Here is a 20785-nt window from a genome sequence, read left to right as displayed (position 1 = left end):
CCCGCCTCCTCCTCGCGTTATATAAATCACCTCGTTTACATCTACATTGTACCAAGTTTGTACCTACAAAATTTGCATTTCAAATTTGCATTATTTCTGAATCTGTTGTTTATTATTATTATTATTATTATACTATTTTAATTCAAAGAATTGAGTTTATCGCTGGTGGATTCAAATGCGAGTTGATTCTGCTGCTCGTGCTGAGATCTGTCTGTGGTAAACTTCTCGATCACGATTCTTTCACCAGTTTGCTATCTGCGATGTGAGGACGTTGATTTTGTTTTTAATTTATCCGTCTATTTTGTTTAAATTTGTTTTTTCCAATTTTTTGCGGATTTGTTTATAGAATCGTTGTTACTGGATTTGTGCTGATTTGGACTGAAGTGTACTGACCGAAGCATTGCATGTTAGGAGAAAAAAACCGGATAAGTGATTTGATTGTTGATGTTGAAGTAGATGTTGGTGTGATTGAAGATCTGCTATGCGATTTCTGAGATTTTGGCGAGTGTTTTTTTAATTTTTTAAATTTAAATGATGAATGGTCGGGAAATTCATCTGTGTTTCTTCGGCAGCCGCATTTACTTGAGTTTATGGCCCCTCCATTAAGTTTGATTTAAAGGGGGGTCGATTGTATGGCTTAGAGTACTAGAGTAGATTTATGTACTTCAATGTGTACTTTCTCGAGTTGAATAGAAACAACTTTAGTCCTGAATGTTTTTTACTGTAATTGGTTGCATGTGGTGTTATTATTTGGCTTTTTTTTTGGTCAATTATAGTAGCGATTTACTGGAACTATTGAGTGGGCAGCACTAGTACGTTGGGATCTACTTTTTCTATATGGATTACCCATTTAATTAGAACTTAAGGGCACATCTGAAAATATATTATTGTGTGTGCTGCTTGGTTCAAAAAATTTGCTGAAAGATTTCAAGTCCAATATGGACAGAAATTTTGAGTGGTCTGTTTGTGTTGTTACGTTGTATGCTTTCAATTGATTATGTTTTGCCTATGATTACGTTTCTTATATAAGTGATTGCATGTGGCGTGTCCTCTTGCACTGTGAGTGGCACCAAAGAGGCAAATAATAACATAATAGGTGTTGGTAAATACCAAGATGTATGTTTGTTGTTGAGTACTTCATCGATTACTAATTACGCTGACGAGTAAAAAATAAGTAGTTTACCCAGCTATTATTTATAGGTCATTCCCAACTTGCAATACAAATATCAAAACCTTATTTTGGAAGAGCATTGACAAAACCTCATGTATTTTAATGAATTCAAGAGTGTGTACTTGTCCCATTTCTACCGCGGTCTTAATTGAACTTGCGTCAATTCTCACGGGCTTCTTGAATTTGAAGTCACTTTGGAGTCTGTTTTTGAGATTCCCAAACTCCTCTTTAAGTTGCATCACATTCACACAACTGTTGAATGCTTCTATTGCTTCCTTAAGATTTCATGATAATTGCATTCTCTAAAATTGCAATTTCCTGTTCAAGAGAACCCATGCTTAAATGTGAAGATGCTACACTTAATACCTGATCGCCCCAAGGCAAAATTTAAAGATATCCGAAACTTGTAGCTTTCAAATTTCACTTGAAATATAGTTTCAATGAAATCAGGATTTCATATATGGCTCTACATTCAAATTTAGTGGTTTAAAGGCTTTTTCATTCAAATTTAATTCTTCTTCCAAATTTCAGGTCGTATGACGACAACAGAGGGTAGCCGGAAGAAATTTTGTACATCAATGATTGTTTCTTTATTAAATGGTGCACCTATGAGATCTTTGATGGGATGAAAGCAATATTGAAATGGTCTTGCATTTTGAGAATATATTATCATGGAGGATTCACTAGATGATGCAGGATCTTCAGGGCAGAGGGTTTCCAATACTGAATGGTGGCCTACGGATTTCGTTGACAATTTTGGATCTGTATCTTTGAACTCCGTTAAAGAAACTATGAGGGATAAAGAATTAGTTGAAAAAGAAAACTATGATAGATTTTCATATAAAACAGCATCACAAATCCTATGGAGCACAGGAATGCTTTCTGAGCCCCTCCCAAATGGTTTCTACTCTGTTGTCCCTGTGAGCACTAAGACTTATCTCATGGGTTTCCTTGCGTATTTGTTTTATTTCTAGTTTTAGTATTCCATTCATGAATGCTCCTCACCGACTAGTTAACACCTTTTTTGAGCTAAATATTGATACTTACAATTTTGCAAAGTGAATAAGATCTTATTAGTCCTTGAATGTTGGAGATATCCAAATTATATCGTATTTTGATGGGAGAACTTTGAAACTTCATTTTTTTGGATATTTTGATGTTTTGTAAAACATAATTTCTCTTGTGGATATATTTGTGTACAGTGTACTATGAAGCATGTTAGGTACGAATGTTCGCAAAATATCTTTTGTAGGGGTGGGTTGATATTTTAAATTTCTTATTCCTCACATGGATGAGCCATCAGTGCGACTTCAACACACTGACCAAGGAGGCGGGAATGCCCTCTCAATTCTAAAATTTTCCCTATATACTTGCTGAAACATGTTAGTGACAAAAGTTTGAGTTTGAGGGATGCAACACAGTCAATACTTTTATTCTTAACACGCTCCATATGTGTATGCCGGAGAACAAGAATTATATGCTCAAAATTAATATCCAAAGCATATGCAATGTATGCAAGTTGGTTGGACGTGTCGCAGCAAAGGCATTCAACACTAACTTAAGAAATTTGTGGGGTTTTTGGGCACTGTATACCATGTTGAAACAGCATGCTTCAAAAGCTTAAGCTTGCGGATGGCTGCGCGATTAATTTATTCTTTGACATCATATATTATTACAGATAAAGTGATGTTGAACACCCATAATTCAGTGATTTTCGGCATAATCTTGTGTGGCATATGCGATCGTGGTTTTTTGTTTTTGATTTATCACTATAAATTTTCTTGCTTTTTCTGATTTGGTTTTCCCAGTATTTTTCTGCTTTTTTCATGTAAAAGCACTTATATTTTAAATGTATAATAACTTACAGGTTTAGAAGTAGATTTTTTCGTGGAGCAACGCTGGGGACGGGTTTTTTTATAGTATGATTATATTTACATCTTATACTTGTGTGCACACATCTTCTACTGTTGTTCAATTGAAGTATCACAATTTTTGTTGCCTATTAACCTGGGAAAAGTTGCCTTTCATATCATAACTTGAAAGAATTTGACCAGTATGAAGAGGTCTACACGCTTTCTACTTGCAACTTTTGCATTATCTTTTCTGGTGAATTGCTTATGTCTTCTTTTCCCAACATTAGCGGCTGTTTTTAGTAATGTTTTCACTTTCCATCAACAGGAGAAAAAGCTTAAGGAACTTTATGAAGATATACCTAGCTTGGAGGAGCTTCGTAGGTTGGAGCATGAGGGATTGAGAGCTGAGGTGATTCTTGTAGATGCTGAGAAAGATAAGAAACTTTCTATGCTAAAGCAGTATATTGTGCCTCTGGTTAAGGGTTTAAACAGAAATCCTGCTGCTATGATTAAAAAGATTGCTGGTTTGGTGAGTACAGAGTCGTCTTCATTCAAAATACGACATGCTCCTCCATCAGGAATATTTTAATTTTTGTTTTATATGCCCACAATTGTGTTGAAGTGCTGAGTAAAGATACAATTATTTTCAAAGTTGAAGAAATTGTTTTGTTTGAAAACTGTATTCTATTAAATCAGATTCCTTGCATTGAGGCTGTTGCTTGGTCCTTGGATATAGTTTTTTAGTTTACCATGAGCACTCTGAGATTCTGCCCTATTTGTCCCCTATCCTTTTGTGTAGTCAATCTGTTCGATCTACTCTTTCCAGAAGTTAATGTCCTGTCCTTTTTGTAGCTGCTAAAAAACAATATTTGTCTCTTTTTACCTTGCAAGTATATTATACAATGTTATGTAACTTGCACTTGCTCTTGTTACACACACGATAATTATTGGGCTTAGGGCTTGAAGAGACTATAAGAGTGGATTGGAGTACACAGTGGCTGGTTTTCACCGAGTCCATGTTCAGTTGATTTCAGTTTTCATCACCATGTTATTTGACTTTGCTCTTTGAGTATTTTTTATGAGCAATGATGATGTTGAGTTCAATGACTATAGAAAATAATGATGCGGTGCTCCCGTATGATTTCCGTACCAGGTGTCTGATTTTTACAAAAGACCAAATTCCGAACTAAGTCCCAAGAAAGTTGCTGTTGAGGATACCTCGTATTTGTCTGAGAATCGAGGGGTGCAGATGCTTGGGCACATCAAGCATGGTTCATGCAGACCTCGAGCAATATTATTTAAAGTTCTCGCAGATGCTGTAGGACTTGAAAGCCGGCTTGTGCTGGTTAGATCTTGACCTGAACTGCTGTACTTTCTTTTGCTCATTTTTCCAAAATCAAGAAGAATTTTGAAAGCCTTCTCTTGAATTATGTGTTTAGCTCATATACTTTTCTCCCGGGTTTGTCTTCTAGGGGTTACCTACTGAAGGAGCTTCTGATTGTGTGGACTCATACAGGCACATGTCTGTCTTAGTTGTGTTGAATTCTGTGGAATTGCTTGTTGATCTAATGCGGTTTCCTGGCCAACTAATACCACGAACAACCAAGGCTATCTTTATGACTCATATATCTGCTGCCGGGGAGAGTGATTCTGCAGAAAATGATTCTTGTGATTCCCCAATGGAACCTAACAGCCCTCTCTATGGGGTTCCAGAGAAAGTTGACGCTGATAGGTTAGGAGGAAAACATCTTTTTTAAACTTGCATACTACAAAATCTATTATGGCTTCCTTGGTCATCTTTGGAGAAGACTAGGTATCAATATTTGATTGGCATCTTCTTGGAATATTACTGAATTTTGTTGGCCTATGCAGTGCTGAGAAGGATGATGGTCTGCTCCATCAACGTCGACTAGAGTCTTCTTCAAATGCAGCAGGACCCTCATTAATAAATATCATGTTGCGGTCAAATTCAATTGATAGAAAGCTGAGGTATTATAATTGCTCAATTTCTCCTTCTGTTTTTGCTTTGAAGTATTCCTGTTTCTCTTTTGAAAAATTTCTCGTCACTTGAGATTCAGGAAAGTTGTTTTTATTGGATTAATATTATTGTTTCAGTGTGTCATGCAGTGAACCGAACATTGCTGCTACATTCTGGCGAAGGAGCCGAAGAAAGGTCGCTACAGAAACAAGGACTGCTAGTTCAAGGTTTGTGGTTTTGGAAACTCATGAATTTTGTCACATTACGCGCTATCTCTCTCTCTCTCTCTCTATATATATATATATATACAGAGTTTCTGTCATATTTGTAAAATTAATATGCTATAAAAAGAAATATTTATCCATATTCACCTACCAAATTAAATATTTGAAAACAAATAAGAATTAAACATATAATTAATTGCTAGGTCTATTCAATTTCTTTTTTAAATTTCAACTTTGAATTTGATGCCTCTTGAAAATATAAATTATATTTAAGTGTCTAAATTGTTTATATTATTTAATTTAATTTCGGTGATGATTTTGAGTGTTGTGTTACATTTTTATATTTAATTACCATTACTCTTTATCATATTAAATAAATTTTTTTATATAATATTATGTTTTCCAACTTTGAGTGTCGTCTTGAATTTTTTGTATATTGATTGTCCATAAATTGTTATTATGTATCTTAATTAGAATTTTAATATAAATATTTTTAACATGTTTTAAAATATAATTGAAATTTTTAATCCTAATAAATTATAAAAATTTCGACTTTCTGAAAAATATTTATTTATTTTTAAAATTTTGATAAACAAAACAATATATGTTCTTTTAAATTTTATTTTTATTTTTTTTATTAGCAACAATTCCACTGAACCAATATCAAGAAGTCAATTTAACGGCCTAAAATTGTCATTCTCTGTTGAATGTTATATCAAATGACATAAACATTTTTTATAATAATATTTAAAATTTAAATATGTTATATCAATAATTTTAAATAGCTATGCTTACTAATTTTAATAATTAATTACATAAAATAACACTCCGTCGCACAACTGAAATACTAGTATAGTCTAATTTTGAAGTTTATTCTTTTCTTTGAAAGATGTTATGTAGATACTCTTTATCTGTTTTTTTCCATTTGGGTTTGCTAAATATTTTCAGCTTTCAAGAAAGAGTCAATGATCACTGCCCCTGACACATGTTTTTTTGTTAATAATAAAATGTGATCATCTTTCTGTTTCCTGGTGCAACAAGTCCGCAGTTTTACTATATTTAACTTTTTTTTTCACCAATTTTTTGCTACCTGACAAAGTGTGCCCGTATGTCTTGATATACTCGACTTTTTGCAGTTTTTTTTGCTATATTTAAGTTTTTTTTTCACAAATTCCTACAAACTGAAGTTGGATATTACAATTGGTGTACACTTCTATAATGTTTCAAGTTTTCCAGCCCAGAGCATCCTTCACTTCCATCACGTGGCAGATCAATGCTTAGCGGAGATAACAGATCTTTTACAGAGTACCCGGATGACATTGCTACATCAAGGTACTTATTATTTTTTCATTTTAGTTGTCATGCATTTATTTTCAGATCTTGTTTTTATTAATATGGAAACAGTATTATTCAAGAAAACAGTGGTTATAGTATTTCATCAAAAAAAAAAGAAAACAGTGGTTTAAACTATTTAAATGATTTTTTTTTAAAAAAATCATCAACAAAGTTTTCATATCAAAAGAACACCAGTGATCTATTTTAATACTCTTTCTACCATTTTTCGTACTAAAAGCCCATATATCAAAATAATGAATTTTGTCCTAGTTGACCTTCATGTACTTGATTAGAAAATAATTAAATTCGGGTAATTTGAATTCATCTTCCCAACACTATATGTATATGTATTTGGCACTCACGTTGACATATTATAATTTTACACTTGATAAAAGGGGTAATTGTCAAATACATATCTAGCACAATCTAACTAATTCAAATACGTTTTTAAATAATTCATGATTAATAAAAAATTTACAAACTTTTTAATATTAATTATAATTAAGTTAATAAAATAAACACATAAAATTGAAAATTTAAGGCCACAAACCTCTAGGCCTAGTGGCACCTAATGTCCCAAATTAGGACAATCTTGAGTTGAGACCCATTTAAATCTCCTCCCCGAATATTAATTTTTTTTTAAAAATTTCTTTGTTGCAATATTTGACAAAATGAATTATAATTTTTATTTTTTTCGTGGTAAACTTTCATTTATCAATTTCTTGTATAAAAATTTAATCAAATAGTTTTAAATTAATTTGAAATTATATCAGTTGGTTTTTTAATAGTAAAAAAAAAACGCTTGTGTGTGTGCACTAGAAAACATGTTAAAGAAAATCGTACAAGAAATAGATGTATGCATCAGAAAGTAAATATTTTCATAGTCTATCTAACAATTAAGTTAGGACGACATAGGAAATAACTATTAAATTTTAAATTTTAACATTGAATTATTTAGTGTGGAAACATCGTATCAAGGGTTTGTAAGTCAAATGAAAATTAAGTGGACTATTTGGATTGAAAGGGTTTTTAAATAAATTTTTGATAACTTGTACTATTTGTTGACTGCTGTATTCTATTCATATAAATTGACTGGTAGCAACATCTAAATTTTCATTTTAGAGAGTCAGGGAATCATTACCTTATGTTGGTTGTTTTGCGCAGAAGATTTCTGCTCATATGTTATTTTAGGTTGATTGGTTCTCTACTGTTTTGACTTGTTTTGAATGACAAAACTAAATTTAGGAAATTTTCTATGCAGAATTCCTCATTCAACACTTTGCTTTAGTTTTGATTCCAAGATTGTTTAATTGGCGAGCTCTCGAATATGAGTTTATCTTCTAATTGTTTTCTAGTTTGAATTTGATCCCTTATACTTAATGCTCCTGCAGGTCAGAAGGCGCATCAACGTCAGACACACGTAGGATAAGAAGAAGAAGCATAAGCATGACTCCAGAAATTGGTGATGACATCGTAAGGTTAACATTCTTTCATAAAGTTAAGCTTATTGTTTTTAATATTAAGCATCTCCTTTATGTGAAAAAGCTTTTCTGATAAATTACTTAAGGAATTGGCCATTATTAGAAGTATGGTTCAAATTTTTAAAAAGAGCAGCCGTAGTTTTAGTTTTGTTATGTTCTCCTTTATCGTGTCCCCCTTAATTGATTCAAAGAAATATGGAGATCCAGTTAAAGACTATTTAATCAATTGCAATCAGTTTACTATGCTCCTTTCTCTCGTGTTACCTAAATATCTTGCTAATGACTTTAGGGCTGTGCGGGCAATGAATGAATCACTGAAGCAGAATCGTCTTTCGAGGGAACAAGGTGAAAGTACCTCATGTTCATTGGATTCTAATGACCAACATAACGCAAGTCAAGCAAAAGATGTATACTCTCTTAACCTGAATGGTTATTTCTTTCTGCATCTTGCTGCATGGTTTTTATAAAGTTAATGGGTACATGTGTTTTAAGAATGTTTTGCTTCATGATAACCTCTGTAGCTGATGCAGTGGATACTCAGTTTTAAAACACAAATAGTATTAGATCCTAATTTGGACTAGTTGGCTTCTTTGAAGTTAGTTATTTTTCTACAAAACTTGGGATCAAGTTTGTGAGCATGTTAGTCCATTTCTCTATAAACAAGCGATTGTCATAATTTTCATAACAACTTTCATCATTAATTCATAAATGTTGCCTTCAAATATTTTTCTTCAATCTCATGTTTTTGACTATGAGATTTTCAGCTTTCACAATGGTATACTTGGTTACGTTATTGATAATCTGAAAATATATTTTAAAAACGTTTTCTGAAATGTATTTTTAGGAAATGAATTGGAAAATGTGATGGTTTGGTTATGCTTTCAGAAGGAGACATTTTTGTTGTTGATATTGTATGATGTCAGAATGTGTTGGATTATATAGTTTCGTAATTATAATATAATTATTTTAAAATATAGAAAACTCAAGTGTTGTCTTAGAATATGATATGATAATAGAATTGTTTATGGGAGTGATTAAAAGATGAATATAAAGTAATGACTATCTAGGAGTATGTGAAAGTGGGTTGAAAATGTATTTTTCAAAAAGAATAATAAACCAATGCGGGTAGATTTGCTTGTTTCCACGAAATTTAAAATATTTCCCAGAAACATAAACAAACAGGCCTGATAATCTCTTTTTGTTTTTGTTTTTCTTTTTGGTGGAGGCAATCTAAACGCAAGCTAATCTTTCTCATTTTTCATTGCATCTGTCATCAACATTTCATGTTCGAAACCTTTGATTTGTGTTTCGATGAATATAAACAATCTCCAGGTTACAGACATCTGTCTTGATGATCGTGGCAAAATGTCTGATAGAGGGTCTTGCTTATACGCTCCTCTGAGACAGCACAGTTCTCATATGGCAATGTCATTACCTTCATCTCCGCATGAGTTTACAAGTCATACTTCAGAAAGGAGTGCGACCGATAGTGTAAATGATGAAATGGTTTCAACCTGGAACAGAGTTCTGGATTTACCTGTCTTCCAGAATAAGCCTCTGCTACCTTTCGAAGAGTGGAATATTGATTTCTCAGAGTTAACTGTAGGCACTCGAGTTGGGATTGGTGAGCACTGTCATTCTGGATAACAATATTGCTATTCATAAAGCTGAAAATTTGTGACAGAACAAAGAGCTTGACCCCCAATGTGGCCGGCCTCTAATTTTCTAATCTGGAACTAGACAGCTCAGTGTTGTCACTGCTTTTCTGAAACACAATTATTAGCTAATTGTTTACTGCAAATTTGTGTTTTTTCCATGAAAATCATACCTTTTCTTTTGAATGTGGAGAAAGAAGACATGAGTGTGAGAATTGGCTCATTCATGACTAGGTTAAATCTCCCTATATGTCATGCTTTGTTTGCTGGTAAAAGTTTTCATTTTTTGCCATTTAGTAATGACATACAACTACTTGTTTGAGTATATATGCATGTTCTTGTTTTTTCTCACGAGGATACAATTCCAGGGTTCTTTGGGGAAGTTTTTCGTGGTGTTTGGAATGGAACTGAAGTTGCTATCAAAGTGTTTTTGGAGCAAGATCTCACTGCAGAAAACATGGAAGATTTTTGCAATGAAATATCCATCCTCAGGTATGGTATGTGTTCCTCGCTGTTGATTTTTTATTTTCTTTTTCTTTTTGTGATACAGCACTGCAACTCAACTATTTTTGTCTGTTTTGTTTTGGCTGCAGTCGCCTTCGGCATCCAAATGGTACTTCTGTTCTTTCACTTTTGTTTTAATCAGTTCTCTTTGCCATTTTTACTTGAATCTCAACTTGTTGAAGATGAAATACATCAAATAGGATGTGCAGAATGTGATTATAGCTATAAATCAAGACAGAAAAGCATGTTGCATGTAGTATATTGTGTCAAAGAAGTGGTGATGCTAATAATTAGGACTTCTCATGACTGGACAGTTCAGTTTGGCATATGAGACATACTCAATGGTAATTTGGAATTAAGGTAAAATTGAACCGTAAAGCCTTCTTATGAAAAAATGAATCATTGTCAACAATTATCATTAGGGTATAAGATCCTCCCAAATCATATCAGTCCCTCCAAAAATGTTCAGCTTGGGTGTCCACTGTGTGGTGAGTGTGAAAACATGGTGTATATATAAAAAATATAAGTTTGGTTTATCTTGAGATTAAAGGTTTGTTGTATAACAGGGTGTTTTTGGTGCAGTCATATTATTTCTTGGTGCATGCACAAAACCTCCACAGTTGTCTATGGTCACTGAATACATGGAGATGGGATCGTTATACTATTTGATTCACCTAAGCGGTCAGAAGAAGAAATTGAGCTGGCGGAGGAGAATTAAGATGCTGCGCGACTTATGCAGGTTACTTAAATTGTTTGATGTGTGCCTAATTTGATCGGTTGAAAGATTGTTTTTCTTAACTAAGTTATTCATATGGTTATTTAACTGAAGCTATACTATGCCAAGGATCCGGGATCTTATCTATCGTTATAATTGAAGTTCAAACTAAATTACAGTTAGCTAATCTAGTGGATACTTGTCTGCGTGGGTATCAGACATCTTTTTATGGCTAATGCTTTACTTTGATCTTACTCTGATCGAACTCTAATGCCATCTCTTTTAACCTAGTTCCTGTCCTCACTTTCCTACCATGCAGAATTAATTTTTAGATTAAAGCTTCCATGAACTTTAAGTAATGCAGTTAAATTAGTCTGACGGGCTAACTTGGTGCTAACTCGGCTATCTTACTGACATGATGGGTATCTGGGTTAGTAAAGTTGTCAAAGCTGGTAATTCTTTGGCATGTTATTTTTTTGTTTTTGAAATATTCTCCGTATGATTATTTGGCTCATTAGACAAATATTAAGTTCTCAGGTATGGCAATTGAGTTGTCGCATTGTCAGGTAAAATGTGAAGGTGTACAGTTATCTCTTTATTACTACAATCTGAAAATTGGGGAGTAGAGGAGGAAGATATAATCAAGGATAGGGATCTAAACGAACCAAACCGTTTGTGAGCTATTCGAAGCTCGATTCGATAAAAGCTCGTTTGAGCTCGCTTAATGAGACTCGTTAAGATAAACAAACCAAACTCAAGCTTTACAGTATTCGGCTCGTTAGCCCGTGAACATGTTCGTTGGTAAGTCAATGATTAATCTTTTAGATGAAAAATAATAGTTTTGATATTTGATTTATTGATTTTGCATATTATTTATGAAATATATAGAAAAATCTATTAAATTTATTTATTATAAAATTTACAAATTTTAACGAGAATAATATATTTTTCTTTAAATATATAATTTACTTTTTTAATAATTTAATGAAAATTTAAATGTATAATTCATATTTATTAAGCTTGTTTAGGCTCGATAAAAGGCTTGAATAAGCTCGTGATCCATGCATATATTTGTTAAATAAAGCTCGAGCTCGGCTCGATTATAAACGAACCAAGCTCAAACATTCAAGAGTTCGACTCGGCTCGACTCGATTAGATCCCTAATCAAGGATGAACAGAGGAATTGAATTGTGGGGAGGGAAGCAAGGACCCATCTTATAATCCTAACCCTTTTTCATTTTTCTTATTGATGTATTGATTAAATTTCGAATGCGGTCTCTCATTTTTTTGCCTACTTTGGCCTCTCAGAGGGATGATGTGCATACATCGCATGAAGATAATCCACCGTGACCTTAAAAGTGCCAACTGCCTGGTGAACAAGCACTGGACAGTTAAGATCTGCGACTTTGGGCTCTCAAAAATAATGACTGATGCTCCCATGAAAGACTCCTCATCGGCTGGGACACCAGAATGGATGGCTCCTGAACTTATTCGGAATGAACCTTTTACAGAGAAATGCGACATTTTTAGCCTAGGAGTGATAATGTGGGAACTCTGCACTCTCAATAGACCTTGGGATCGAATTCCACCCGAGCGGGTACGCTTGAATTTGCCTTCACTTTTTCTTGCTCTTACTTGACTCATCAATTAGCTCATTCTCTATTCAGGTTGTTTATGCCGTTGCACATGAGGGATCAAGATTGGAGTTACCTGAAGGGCCCCTGGGCAGGCTAATTTCAGGTACTAGTTATCTTGAAGACCTACAAAAACTTCACTTGTTCTCTTTTCGGTTGGGGCACTCAAAATTAATATCTGATCATGACCGTGTATTTCTATATTCCAGAATGTTGGGCAGAACCACATTTACGACCAAGTTGTGAGGAAATACTTGCTCGTCTGCTGGACTGTGAACTAGCACTTTGCTAATGCAGCATGTCTGTTGTACAGAGAAACAAGAGTTGAGGTTGTTTAATTATTCCGGCTCATTTGTAACTCGTGTGTCAATTTCAGCATCTAAAAGTTGTTTTGTGCAATTAAATCAACAACTTTTCAACATTTCAAGTGTATTCCCAGATTTGAGTAGTGGCTGTTTTTGAAAGTGTAATGCAACAACATTTCTTACTTGAGCTATTCGACGTGTATAAGAAAAAAAAATCACGCAGGTGCAAAAAACTATGAAATCTTCGTTCTATTTTGAGTCAGTTTCCGTACATAAAAATCCGGCACCTATTCCTCAGCTTGGTGCTCATACCTTTCCCCGAACAGGATAATAGTCTTCTTTCAACTGCACATCCCTCCCCTTGGATCAGGATTCTTCCGCAGAAACACCATGAAATATTGGCCGTGTAAGAAGTGTTTCCTGAGCCCAAAATGCGGGCACTAAGAACCAATACGGTCAGATAAGGCCACTCTCGAAGTCCATCTGCCCAGAAGGTGCAATCGAACGCTTGTCATACCGACATCGATGTTTGTTAATGAGATCTGATGTTACCGTAATGCAGATCCATGTGTCGTTATTTGTTCAAGATCTATGCTTGATTTCACGTACAAAAAAAAAAGTCTTTCGAAGCAATGATTGGTCGTTGGACCATGAAGGTAATGTTGAACTAATCCATTCACATCAAATATCGATTTTCAATTTTGGATTCGAGCTCGTTCAAAAATAATGTTTGAGATGGTTTTAATATTACTGAAAGGCCAAGATTACCTGGATCATAGTTGAATAATAATAATAATCAATACAGAAAGAAAAACTTGTGTGCGGTTTATCAATGGCATCGACATTCGAAAACATATATTAAAAATTAAAAACAAAATATATTTAATCAGAAAAAGTGGGTCATTCATCAATCACCAGCAACTCCTAACAATGCAGGCAGAGTGATGGATGATCATGAGAAGGTGGCGCGTGTGAGTAAATTACCTCTACCCCCCCTACCCTGTATTGAGTTTCTTGCTCAAAACGGCCTCGACCCTTCAATTTGCATCGCTGCTTCTCAGTCCACACCTCGTTACATTAGGTAATTTTAACTGGAATTTATTTTCCATAATTGTTTTGGTTATTGTGCGTTATTCGTACGAGTTCTGATCAAATCATTTGATGCCTCTCTTAATTTAAAATTTTAAACGGCTTGAAGAGAAGATTAACTGAGATATTGTATGGTTTATGCGGTGGGTTCCTGACAAACCCACCAAATTGCACCTCGTTACATTAGGTAATTTTAACTGGAATTTATTTTGGTGCTCTGGGAAGACTAAAACCGGGTAGTGGAACCCGGATTACAGAAATTGAAGAGGAGGTTAAATGTAAGCTTAGAGAAGTGTCTTGGCTACCCAACTTCTATTTTCTTCAGCCTGATGTCCAAATTGCCAGCACAAAGACTTGTCAAGAAGGAAAGGTGAATACAATATGTTGCATTAACAATTGATTTTTTTGCAGAATATGAAAAATTAAGCGGGGGTATGTTATATTTAGGTGAATTGTTTTTCTTGATGATATAATTCTATTGGGGGTGTTGATAAAATTTTTCATCTTTTTTACCCTTCTAATTGCTTTATTCTACTGTAATTCAGCTCCTTGTGGTGGCTGGCTCAATGAGGAAAGGGTTCTCCTTGCGTTTACTGTGTAATTCTTTAATCCTTTATGTTTAATGTTTCGAAAAAACTTAACTAAAATCTTGAGTCTGCCCATGGGTGCTTGTAGTTAATACATTGTATGGTCAGGATTTTCATGTTTTTTTACATTATATTGAGATAGAAACTGAAAGAGAAAGCGAAAATGTCCCAACTCTTTTAATTAACCTTGATTATATCTTGCAGATATATGGCATTGATGCAGTTTCTGGAGCTGCTGTGGTAGCTTTGAATGTTAAGCCAGGCGTTCACGTTCTTGACCTCTGTGCAGAGCATGGTAATCTCAAATGGTTTTTGCTGAAGCTTTGTGTGTTTGTGACTTGGAAAAACTTATCCCGACTGATTTCAATCAATTTTTGTTCTTACACATTTCTGCATTGTGAAATCTGAATATTGAAATTTTAACCAAGGAGGTTGACCTTGAATTAGAAGGGATGCTGCATTACATGCTGAGAAATAAGGTTGGAACTTACTCTTCTTTTAAAAAAGGGTTTTAATTTGAAATTTTGTAGAGAGAATCTTTAACCATTTTATATAGAATAAATCTGTTGACAGGTTCAGTAACTTAAATTATTTTTTCCTCTGCAGGTGCTAAACTCTGTATGACATTGGACCTCATTGGATGCTCGGGCTCAGTGACCGGTGTTGATGTTGCTAGACATAGGCTGGCAGCTTCAAGAACTATGCTGCGGAAATATGGGCTAGGTGATCGATGTCGTCTTTTTGTTGCAGACGGAACAATTTTCTCCTTTATTCCACAAAGAGTTCAGTCAAATTGTGAGTTGTGTAATAAAAGGATAAGGCATCGTTTAGGTTTATTCCTTCTTAAACTTAGTTTACATACGTATTCATGCTTCCTTTTCTAAGAAATATTGTTTTTTGTAACATTAAATTTTCGAACGGCAGAAGAGGCAGAGGTATACAAGGAATGCACGCATCGTAGACCATGTAAAGAACGAAAGAGTGGCTAAAGCTAGGGAAAATGTTTCTTCTCAACCTTTTGTGAAAATTCAAGATCCCGAGCTTATATTTTATGGGAGCAATTTTTGGGTGGTTTGAGAAAATCCCAAGTGTTCCGAAGTGTTGATGACCTTGAGATTTTGCAATTTGGCTATGAAAAGGTACAGTTAGATTACCATTCCGAAATATGGATTTTTGTTCAATAGGTTGATCTCCGTAATTTTCGCAGCGATGAACATTGTTCGTTGTCGACAAACTAAATAATTATGAAAATTGTTCTAACATTATATTCTCTAATTAAATATCATAGGCTGCTTCTTCCGATACAAATCCTCAATTATTAGGTATATAAGGTGATTGCTTGTGTTGTTGCAGTAGAAACTTTTAACCAATGGATTCAGATAGCTCAAGGCTGGTGGATTTCTTGTCTACAGCAACAGCAGTTACCTCCTTAAACTCCATGAAATAATCACATTCATCATTCTTCGTCGGTCTTTACATTAACCTTCGACCTGTTGTTTTCCTTGTAATGAGTAGTTTATCTGTTGCTCAGAATGGAGATGTGGAAGAGCAGTAGTTCCTTTCACAAAATTTATCTGCAAGTTGGTTGTTTTCCCCGTGCTTTTTTGAATCCAGGGACAATTCCTCTCCCCTTCTAGTATGGTTGCAGTCATTATTCATTCACTTGTTGAATTTCATGTAAAATGATAACATGATCATCTTGTTTAATCTGACAAATATTTAAATTTATCTCATATAGGTATGATGTCTACGAGATGATCATGTGATCATCTCGTGTAAAAAATACACATCATCAAGTGCTATATTTTCAATATAGTAGAAGATCCAAATCTAATTTTGATACTCAACCAGAGTTGAACTATATAAACTTAGCATGTGATTTGCAGTATTTATGAATCACGGTATAATAATAATGACAAGTAATTTAAGCATCTTTTTGCTTGAAATCTCTCTCACGCACGTAGCTGCATATTGCACATAGAAAACTTCAAACACCATGATCAAATAACTACAGTCGTTTTCTCCCTACTCTTTACATCTAATCGTGTGATCATGTTTTTATATATTTGCAAATCGATTACCACATTACTATAAAATCAACATTTAAATCATCTTTTAACTAATTGCTGCAAAACTTTTTACGAAACGACACGACAGTAAGCTGCCACCATGATCTTCGACCAATGAAGGTTATTCCAATATGATTGACGTCCGTAACTTTTGAACAATGTAGAGGGAACATATGAAGTAAAACCATATGATACAAAAAAAAAACTCCATTCAAGTTTTAATAACACGACCTTTGTACTGTCCTCTTCTGATCACAAAATCATCGGAAGGCTGAAATTCTTCTAACCACGTGATTTCAGAAATCATTGCTCCATCTACCTCAATAGTACCTTGGGAAAGACAGACAAATGAGATCAGAATAGCTTCATTTTCACCATTAGATTCATAAATAATTACCGATGTAAAAGGGTCGTTCACCAGAAAGATCATCAGGGGACTTTCTAAAATAAGTGCAGTGTCTTCCATCCTCAGAAGAATAAGGTGGAGAAAGTATGTCAAAGATCGCACACGGAGTTATGGCCTGGAAATAATGGATGTTCCCCCCACTAGTTGGATAAAGAATTGTCGTATCACATGGAGCCGTCATTTCACGATCTTTGACAACTTTTGCAGGCCTCGCTCCTGAAGATAAGCAATGCTCGTATAAAATGGACGAAATAGCTGAATGTAGCGTAACTTTTGAAAAAACCACAAGATTTTTCCTAAGAAAGCATAAAACAAAGACAGCTTGAGGGTTTGGGAAGGAGGGGATCCCAAAACGTGAAAGAAATATGCTGGTAATCACGTCATCCCAATAAAATGACATATTTTGTTATCAAATCAGTGTCCAAGGAAAAGAAGAAATGATGACCAAGTCAGCAACATCAAAGAAGAAATGTAGCACATCAACCAGAATAACTCAACCTTGTGAAGGATCAGAAGGCCCAGCAATGTTGATCCAATCGTAGGACTTTACATGTAACGAACCATACAGAAGCTTACTCAACACTGTCATCCCAGGATGATTATGAAGAGGAATAACGGAGGAAGGTGGCATGCAAAATATTCCTATCTGCCAACATTACCACAAGATGCATAACTTTCTTTACTTTAAGAATCATGGGTCACAGCAAGTAAAGATACGAAGGTTGCGGGCAAGGAAGAAACTCACGGAGAAGCTATCACATTCATGCACGTGTAAATATTTGATTGTTGGAAGAGATCGAGAACCCCCATTGCGCTCATTTACAGAACTTTTCCAACCACGCGCTAACAGTGATTCTTGCTCAAGACCTACATCAGAAGGTTTGATTTTCCCTGACGACAAAGGAATCAAAAAGTCAATAAACAATAAGCAATCTATTTTATGATTAGGTGCAGAAATTTCCAAATCACAAAGTGATGAAATCATAAATTTTAGAAGACAGTTTCAGAACCCAAAAGCCTTGAAGGAATGAGGACATATCAAGATGCTGGCATGATCATACGGACAGAAAACCAGAGTGAAAATAGAAAATCCTGTGTCATCCATATATAGGACAGGACATGTGGCAAGCAGAGTGGGGGTATCATTTTTCAAATTCATTTTTGCTGAATCCTTTTGGACTTTTTAAGTATGATAACACCTAGAAGCCGACCAGGGACACGTGAAATCCTGTGGTACAATGGAGACATCCTCTCCAACTATCAAAACATAACATACACTGGGACTTGTAAAGTATACCACGCCTGTTATTCCATCAAATTTTGACATCTTACCAACATTTCATCTTCTCAAATCCTAGAAGTGTCCTCTCTTTAGGTTAAACCAACCAAACACTTAACTGTTATTGGTTTTGAGTCTTTTGACTACACTTACGTCAACACAAAAGCCTATATTTGGCCATATAAAATAATCTCACTAGAAATATAACAATTCAAAATTTTAGCAGTTTATGGTTCTGTCCTCAAGTTTGTCTCTGTTTAACGCAACATGCAATACACATTTTGTGTAAGGTTTCCCTTCGAATAAATTTATTATTTCATTACTACAAAGGAATACTATCAATTATGATACTGATTAAACTAATGATAGCATGATGCCTTTGGCCTTTGTTCATTTTGAAGATGCAGTGGTTCAGAGAACTATGTAGTGATTGCATCTAAAAGTTATAGAATTATCAGTAGTCACGAGATATAAAAAATGTTTTTGTTTAAGTATTAGGTAATCAAGACAAAGACCTGATTGTACGAGAGACACATGGTTCAAGGTTGGCACATTCCACAAAGACAAAATTTAAGCACTGGAATTTTAGTATTTTACCAACATAAAAAAACCTCTATATGTTTGGTTTCCTTTTCCCAAGATGAAAATCAAGCCATTTTCGCCTCATCACCATTTTTTCTCTAAAATACATTCACATCTCATTTCAAATTTTCCATACCACAATAAATAACTAAAACTCTAACTTAGAATCACTAATATATATATATATATATATATATATATATATATATATATATATATATATATCTCAGACACACTCACTCACTCAGTTCCTAAATGGTTACCCAAAAAAGCTCAAAGACAAATGGCTGGAATAAAAAAATTTGCTAGGATACGTCGCTCATGGGGTGTGTTTATCAAGCACATGGCACAACCAAATTACATTGTCCTCATGATCAGTTAACGAGCTCATTAAAATTGCAAACACAGCAGCAAGTTTCATAGAATTTAATAAAACTGAGACTTTCCACAAATAAAATGAGCGAAATGTTTAAGCAAATGGTACAACCAACTAAAATTGTCCTCACGATCAGTCAATTAGTTCATTCAAATTGCTAACACAGTAGCAAGTTTCTTCGAATTTAGTGAAACTGAGACTTTTCACTCATAAGCTAAACGCATCATGCATGTCTGAAACCCATTAACGTGATCGGCCAAGAAGAAACTAGTTTTGGCTTTTTATATTACCTAATAAATTGCGAACTTTTTCTAGAGCCTCTTCCGAAATGGGTCCATCTGGCGTAAAAGATGCTTTACACGCGTTGTAAAGCTTCTGTACGGCTGGCATTGTATGGATAACTCAACAATCCAGAGTAACGGTTACGAGCAACCGCTACAAGTCCAAGCTAAAGAAGGGGTCCTATTTTCGTGGAAGACCCTTCAGCTTAAACCTGCCAAAACTGGTGAGCTTTTCAATTTATAGTTGGAAAATAAATTGACCATGAAATCTTTAAATTCACACGGGCACCTCCTGAACCACCTGATAAACAATTGGGAAAAAAAAACAGAGAGAGCTCGGTTTGATATCAAGCTTAAAAAAAATCCAATCTTTCTCGCAACTCGATGAAACTACGCAATTTTCTTGAAAACGTGAATGAACAAGAAATTCGAAGTGTCTCTAATCGAGGTATACAAAAACGACCCTTCGATTAGATTGATCAAAATCAAATTCCCACAAAATGACACAAACAGAAAGAGGAAACGTCTTAACCGAAAATAAAAACATAGAAAAGCACAATAAGAACTAAAAATTGAACGCCAGATAGAAGGAGTCACCCTCTGGATATTGAATTACCTTCGGAAACGTAACCTCATCGGCCGGGAAATGTAGAGAGAATGGTGACTGTTGGGGTTTTTACTGTGAATCTCTTTTATATTATTTTTAAGAATTTCTTTAACATAAACAAAAGTTTGGTGTCTATTTTGTTTTTGTTTTTTACTATTTTAAAATTACAATATAGTTTTTCGTTATTTTTCATAATTATAATATATTAAATATAATCAATTTAAAACATAACATTTGATGAATACACGTTACAGTTAAATCTTCATTGATTTTTGTAATTATAATATCACAAATTCAAATAATTATAAAAAAACAATGTATAAATATGTTTTGAAAAAATGCTAGAAAAAATTTCACTTTGATTTCATGAATCCAATTTTGTTGACCAATTCCATTGTTAACCTTCACTAACCACTCAAACTATCAAAAATTTATCTTGTTTTGTAATTATCTGGCACGATCTAATTAAGTGGTATAAACTTCCAAAATTTGCCCTTAATTCACTGAAAATAAATAAATAAAATATGTAATTTTCTCATATTTTATAGGAGTTTTGTCAAGAAAAAATAAGTTTGGGGATGACAATATCATAAAGACCGAAAATCACCATTCAAAGCAAATTTAGTAGCCACTTAGTTTAGTAGACATCTTGCT

General features: G+C 34.2%; 3 protein-coding genes across 15 annotated transcripts; 2 read left to right on the top strand and 1 right to left on the bottom strand.

The window, feature by feature from the left end:
• On the top strand, positions 1-13044 carry LOC140836610 (uncharacterized). 5 transcript variants are annotated; one of them, XM_073202259.1, is made up of 17 exons: positions 3-216; positions 1703-2091; positions 3350-3553; positions 4178-4369; positions 4497-4756; positions 4897-5013; positions 5152-5229; positions 6463-6558; positions 7953-8039; positions 8332-8449; positions 9375-9666; positions 10066-10189; positions 10291-10310; positions 10784-10940; positions 12225-12513; positions 12584-12656; positions 12760-13044. In XM_073202259.1, exons 2-17 carry the CDS (start codon positions 1843-1845, stop codon positions 12840-12842), a joined length of 2439 nt encoding a protein of 812 aa, XP_073058360.1. In that variant the 5' UTR covers positions 3-216; positions 1703-1842; the 3' UTR covers positions 12843-13044. The 5 variants fall into 5 exon arrangements, 4 of the variants coding, with proteins under 4 accessions (XP_073058360.1, XP_073058357.1, XP_073058359.1 ...); XM_073202256.1 differs by having other exon boundaries at positions 5140-5229; XM_073202258.1 differs by having other exon boundaries at positions 3-262; positions 5140-5229.
• Positions 13045-13141: 97 nt separating this feature from the next.
• On the top strand, positions 13142-16250 carry LOC140836612 (uncharacterized). 6 transcript variants are annotated; one of them, XR_012119144.1, is made up of 7 exons: positions 13142-13511; positions 13792-13936; positions 14170-14314; positions 14736-14826; positions 15138-15234; positions 15350-15670; positions 15885-16250. XR_012119144.1 is itself a non-coding variant. In XM_073202260.1 (6 exons), exons 1-6 carry the CDS (start codon positions 13391-13393, stop codon positions 15518-15520), a joined length of 792 nt encoding a protein of 263 aa, XP_073058361.1. In that variant the 5' UTR covers positions 13142-13390; the 3' UTR covers positions 15521-15866. The 6 variants fall into 6 exon arrangements, 1 of the variants encoding a protein (XP_073058361.1); XM_073202260.1 differs by lacking the exon at positions 15885-16250 and having other exon boundaries at positions 15138-15362; positions 15456-15866; XR_012119145.1 differs by lacking the exons at positions 13142-13511; positions 15885-16250 and having other exon boundaries at positions 13521-13826; positions 14202-14314; positions 14736-15010; positions 15138-15326; positions 15456-15469.
• Positions 16251-16706: 456 nt separating this feature from the next.
• On the bottom strand, positions 16707-20260 carry LOC140836613 (plant cysteine oxidase 4-like). Of its 4 annotated transcripts, none has more exons than XM_073202262.1 (6): positions 20141-20260; positions 19534-19736; positions 17752-17897; positions 17505-17652; positions 16998-17222; positions 16707-16930 (listed from the first exon to the last, which is right to left on the bottom strand). In XM_073202262.1, exons 2-6 carry the CDS (start codon positions 19631-19633, stop codon positions 16812-16814), a joined length of 738 nt encoding a protein of 245 aa, XP_073058363.1. In that variant the 5' UTR covers positions 19634-19736; positions 20141-20260; the 3' UTR covers positions 16707-16811. The 4 variants fall into 4 exon arrangements, with proteins under 4 accessions (XP_073058363.1, XP_073058366.1, XP_073058365.1 ...); XM_073202265.1 differs by having other exon boundaries at positions 17019-17222; XM_073202264.1 differs by having other exon boundaries at positions 19534-19745; positions 20141-20235.
• Positions 20261-20785: the final 525 nt, after the last annotated feature.

Source organism: Primulina eburnea, chromosome 7 (assembly GCF_022965805.1).
Source record: "Primulina eburnea isolate SZY01 chromosome 7, ASM2296580v1, whole genome shotgun sequence".
NCBI lineage: Eukaryota > Viridiplantae > Streptophyta > Magnoliopsida > Lamiales > Gesneriaceae > Primulina > Primulina eburnea.
This window is presented reverse-complemented; position numbering and strand designations above follow the sequence as displayed.